The sequence below is a fragment of the Coregonus lavaretus genome (genome assembly GCF_964263955.1).
Source record: "Coregonus lavaretus genome assembly, contig: HAP1_SCAFFOLD_4071, whole genome shotgun sequence".
NCBI classification, from domain to species: Eukaryota; Metazoa; Chordata; class Actinopteri; order Salmoniformes; family Salmonidae; genus Coregonus; species Coregonus lavaretus.
This window is the reverse complement of record NW_028160908.1, coordinates 48,686-54,383: the sequence shown is the minus strand read 5'-3', so window position 1 is coordinate 54,383 and position 5,698 is coordinate 48,686. Positions and strand designations below refer to the sequence as shown.

General features: G+C 44.4%; 1 protein-coding gene across 1 annotated transcript; it reads left to right on the top strand.

Moving 5' to 3' along the window:
• Positions 1-1,873: 1,873 nt before the first annotated feature.
• LOC311121320 (ly6/PLAUR domain-containing protein 6-like) lies at positions 1,874-5,371 on the top strand (the record flags this gene model as incomplete). Its single annotated transcript, XM_084195820.1, has 3 exons — positions 1,874-1,972; positions 3,193-3,323; positions 5,183-5,371. Coding segments are annotated over 3 exons (404 nt in total), but the record flags the coding sequence as incomplete, so codon positions are not given.
• Between the last annotated feature and the right edge of the window lie 327 nt (positions 5,372-5,698).

Below are 5,698 nucleotides of genomic sequence, written 5' to 3'. Positions count from 1 at the left end.
AGAGGTCAGCCCTCCCACGTCTCAGAAACAGGCCCCCGCATAGCCAGAAAGAAAACTCTTAAGATCTGTGTCTCTTTCATCACAGAAAGGCAGAACTCCCAGGATCAGGTTTCCGGGATACTGCGGGAGATATCTGTGTCAGCTCGAGGCCAACCCTCTAGTGTGTGTGTGTATGCAAGTGAGTTGGCTTGTGCGGGTAACTGTGTGTGTGCGTGAATGCCTGTGTCTATGTACACGTGTGAGCATGTGGCAGGGTGTTTGTGTAGTTGTGTGTGTCTCTCTCTGTGTGTGTGTGTGTGTGTGTGTACATGTGGCAGTGTGTTTGTGTAGTTGTGTGTGTCTCTCTCTGTGTGTGTGTGTAAATGTGGCAGGGTGTTTGTGTAGTTGTGTAGTTGTCTGTGTGTGTGTGTGTGTGTGTGTGTGTGTGTGTGTGTGTGTGTGTGTGTGTGTGTGTGTGTGTGTGTGTGTGTGTGTGTGTGTGTGTGTGAGAGAGTGTGAGGGCTGCTAGGGAGTGGTATGGTAACTAACCAGACTTCCTGGGGAGATGAAGGAGGAGTCTAGCTAGCTAGCAATGGCGAGGCGGTATCATGGTCTAGCTAGCTAGCCATGCCGAGGCGGTATCATGGTCTAGCTAGCTAGCCAGGGCGAGGCGGTATCATGGTCTAGCTAGCTAGCCAGGGCGAGGCGGTATCATGGTCTAGCTAGCTAGCCAGGGCGAGGCGGTATCATGGTTGCGTCCCAAAGGGCACCCTATTCCCTATAAACTGCACTACTTTTGATCAGAGCCCCCTGGGCTACATAGTGCACTACATGAGGAATAGGGTGTCATTTGAGACATAGCAATTGTGATTGGCAACATACTTTGTGAAGTTTGCCTGCCCTGCAGACCTTCAGCTGTCACTGGCCAATCAGATTAATGTAATGGTGCGAAATTGGAAAGACTAACAGCCTCCTCGTCAGTTTGATCACAACAGATGGCCTCCATGGACATTTTCCAACCTCTGGGGGCCATGAATTGAGAAGGGAAGGGAACAACTATGCTAAATGCTCTGAGTCTTAGTGTTTTACTGGATTAGCAGAGTGCATGATGGGTTAAACTGTACTTGACACTATAGGTTTATATCAGAACTATTGTGTGAGAGAGATAAATGGCTTGGCTGGTGATAACAGCTATAGGGAGAGATAGATTACAACTATATGTTCGGAAGGACTGAGTTCCCCCAGACAATGGTATCTCAGAGTCCATATTATAAGCGTATTAAACCAATCCAAAATAAGGCCTTCTATGCATTCCAAACTTTTTTATTCATCTTATTTATCCAGATGTTCCAGATTTTTCTGTCCAGATATCATAAACTAATATTATTAACACAGTTTATGGTATGAACTTGCTAATGTTATTTGACGTTTCAGAACCTCTGTATACACTGAGTGTACAAAACATTAGGAACACCTTCCTGCTATTGAGTTGCGCCTGACACCTACTACCATAGTCCGTTCAAAGGCACTCCAATCTTTTGTCTTGCCCATTCACCCCCTGAATGGCACATATACACAATCCATGTCTCAACTGTCTCAAAGTTAAAAAATTATTATTTACCCTATCTCCTCCCCTTCATCTACACTGAGGTGGATTTAACAAGTTACATCAATAAGGGATAACCTGGATTCACCTGGTTTGTCGATCATGGAAAGAGCAGGTGTTCCTAATGTTTTGTACACTCAGTGTATAGCTTATTCAACGTTTCAGGACCTCTGTACATAGCTTATTCAAGGCTGAATATGTTGTTGGCTATATCTGTTAGGGTGATTCGTTATGGCTGTCCCAGTGCCCTGTGCATGACCCCTTCTGAGTGTGTGTATGTTTCTGCAGCCACTCCATTCCCAGGCGGCTTCAAGTGCTTCACCTGTGAAGAAGCACCTGACAACTATGAGTGTAATCGCTGGGCGCCAGACCTGTACTGCCCACAAGGTGAGTCAGACCACTAGGACAAACCATTGTTCTTCTCAGCACTGTTGATAATTACAATATGACTTCAAGCTCTACTCAAGAAGTAATACTGAAGGTGTAAATTCTCCACTCCCTCTGCTCTCAGATAGACCTACTTTTACTTTGTATTTAGATTAGGCCTTCTTTCCTTCTCTGAGTGCTTTCAACAAAGTTGTAAATTACCGCTCTGTTTGCTCATTGGAGGCCTCTGTACCTGGGTATTATTGAGTATAATGTCACCCTGTTGACATGTTTAACTCATAAATAGCTAACCTCATAAAGAGAGTTAGCATGGCGCGACCACTATCGAGCAGATTTACAGCACTCGCTTATTGACTAATAAGTTACTTTGGCCTAGCCCTAGAAAATACACATTCTTTGTATGAGTAACAACCTCATAGATCGTTGGATAGAGAGATGCAGTGCTTGACCAAAACTGCCTGGAATGCACTCTGTAACGTGGTACAGTTGGCATTTCCTCCAGGTTTTAGTGGGTTTGATACTAAAGGTGACATACAGTCATGTATCACTTTGGAGTATATCAGAGGCTTCAATTCATATACTGTATGGCAGAGGCTTCAATTCATATACCGTATGGCAGGGGCAACAATTCAGATACATTACATTTTAGTCATTTAGCAGACACTCTTATCCAGAGCAACTTGAGTGCATACATTATTTGTTTTATACTGGCCCCCCATGGGAATCAAACCCACAACCCTGGCGTTGCAAACACCATGCTCTACCAACTGAGCTATATCCCTGCCGGCCATTCCCTCCCCTACCCTGGGCCAATTGTGCGCCGCCCCACGGGTCTCCCAGTCGCGGCCGGCTACGACAGAGCCTGGATTCGAACCAGGATCTCTAGTGGCACAGCTAGCACTGCGATGCAGTGCCTTAGACCACTGCACCACTCGGGAGGTCAGATACCGTATGGCAGAGGCGTCAATTCAGATACCGTATGGCAGGGGTGTAAATTCAGATACCGTATGGCAGAGGCTTCAATTCAAGAAAGGGTCAGATGTAGTTAGCCTATAGTGTTTTTACCCCACAACCTCTGAACAGAAAATAACAGTTTTTCTCTCAATTCTTACTCCCTCGTTAAGCTAAATTAACTCATTATCCATCCCTGCTAACCAAAAAGTGGTAGTGTAGCTACCAGGTCAATATATCTTATTTACTATATTTATTATTCTCACCAGAGGCCAGATATTGTTACACGCGGCACAAGATGGACGTGGAGGGGGACAGTGTCTCTGTGACAAAGCGGTGTGTGGCTTTGGGAGACTGCCTCTCTACTGGATGCTCTGAAGAAGACCATGAAGGAACCAGGGTGAGGAGTGGGGAGTATTCAAAAAGTGGAATAGTGTTGGGAGGTTAGATTCAAGATGGGAAGACGGGAATGGTTTGGCCTGGTGTTGGGAGGTTAGAATGGAATGACATGGGGTAGGGGTTTCTCTGGCATAATTATTGTGGTTGACTTTGGGCATGGCATTTTCTGACTTGGAATTTTTCAGTCATGACATAGACACAGTGGTGGAAAAAGTACTCAATTGTCATACTGGTGTAAAAGTAAAGATACCTTCATAGAAAATTACTCAAGTGACAGTCACCCAGTAAAATACTACTTGAGTAAAAGTATTTGGTTTTACATATACTTACGTATCAAAATAAAATATAATTGCTAAAATATACTTAAGTATCAAAAGTAAAAGTATAAATAATACAACATTCCTTATATTAAGCAAACCAGACGGCACCATTTTCTTTCTTTTTTATGGATAGCCAGGGGCACACTCCAACAAAATTTACAAATGAAGCATGTGTGTTTAGTGTCCGTCAGATTTACATTTTAGTCATTTAGCAGACGCTCTTATCCAGAGCGACTTACAGTTTAGTGAATACATTTTTTTTTTTTTATACTGGCCCCCCGTGGGAAACGAACCCACAACCCTGGCGTTGCAAACGCCATGCTCTATCAACTGAGCTACATCCCTGCCGGCCATTCCCTCCCCTACCCTGGACGACGCTGGGCCAATTGTGCGCCGCCCATGAGTCTCCCGGTCGCGGCCGGCTGTGACAGAGCCTGGATTCGAACCAGGATCTCTAGTGGCACAGTTAGCACTGCGATGCAGTGCCTTAGACCACTGCGCCACTCAGGTGTATAGATCAGAGGCAGTAGGCATGACCAGGGATGTTCTCTTGATTAGTGTGTGAATTGGACCATTTTCCTGTCCTGCTAAGCATTCAAAATGTAACAAGTACTTTTGGGTGTCAAGGAAAATGTATGGAGTAAAAAATACATCATTTTCTTTAGGAATGTAGTGAAGTAAAAGTAAAGGTTGTCAAATATATAAATAGTAAAGTCAATTACAGATACCCCAAAAACGACTTAAGTAGTACTTTCAAGTATATTTACTTAAGTACTTTACACCACTGCATAGACAGTGCCTCCAACCGGGTAAAGTGCCTCCAACAGGGTAAAGTTTATGGCCGGATCTCAAGCTATGGTTGCGGTCAAAGCTGGAGTGGGGTCAGAGCCAGGGTCAGACTATGTGAACATGGCTTTATGTTACGGCCCTGTCCCAGTCACCACCACTTAACGGTGCTTTTGAGTTCCTCCAAATAAGATCAAGAGAAGAGTTGAAACTGCTCTTTCAGTACGCTGCCATTCCCTGATGAAAGGTGTGTCCTCACAACGAGAGAGAGAGAGAGAGAGAGAGAGAGAGAGAGAGAGAGAGAGAGAGAGAGAGAGAGAGAGAGAGAGAGAGAGAGAGAGAGAGCCTGCAACAGGAAGAGATAGAGCTTGACCCTTATATAAAAGTTGGACATTAACTCTATGAAAGGATGTGTGAAATACTTCAAAAGGAGCTTTCCCTTTAGAAGTAAACGCCATATTCAAGACTATAGGCTATGTCTGTCGAAGGCTATACTAAAGGCCATATGTCTGTTAGTAAAAATGACAGGAAAACTGCTATTGATTCCCCTAGAGAGCTGAGAGAGCTGAGAGAGCTGAGAGAGAGAGAGAGAGAGAGAGAGAGAGAGAGAGAGAGCTGGAGAGAGAGAGAGAGAGAGAGAGAGAGAGAGAGAGAGAGAGAGAGAGAGAGAGAGAGAGAGAGAGAGAGAGAGACAGAGAGAGAGAGAGAGAACGGAAACAAGTGTTGTATCTAATGTTTCTACTTGTCTCCTTAGGTCTGTACAGCGTGCTGTGAGGGGAATATCTGTAACCTTCCTCTGCCCTGGAACGTGACAGAGGCTGTGTTTGCCACCACCTCGCCCCTCAGTGGCACCACAGGGCTCTCACAGTGCTACACACTAACATCCTGCCTCCTCTCCTTCACCCTGCTCATCTTCAGCTATGTTTGAGAAGTGGAGAGAGACACTGATATATATCTATAACATTTTCTTTAACAGTTGAAGGTCTGATCCAACTACTGATATGCTTTAATATACACCCTATGGAAATAGTACTCACTGCAGTTTTGGACAATTTATTTCCCTTTTCATTCTAAAGGAAACCAGTTGTGATTATCTTTCATCGTTATGCAGGGCCTCAATAAAATGAGCACTTGACACTGATACAGCTTCTGAAACACACGCAATATGGCTGTCAATCTTGAAGGATCAAACATAATAAATATCACAGTATGACATTACATCATTCTCCCCCTACTACTCTTCTGCACAGGGACAGAAGGAGGAGAAACT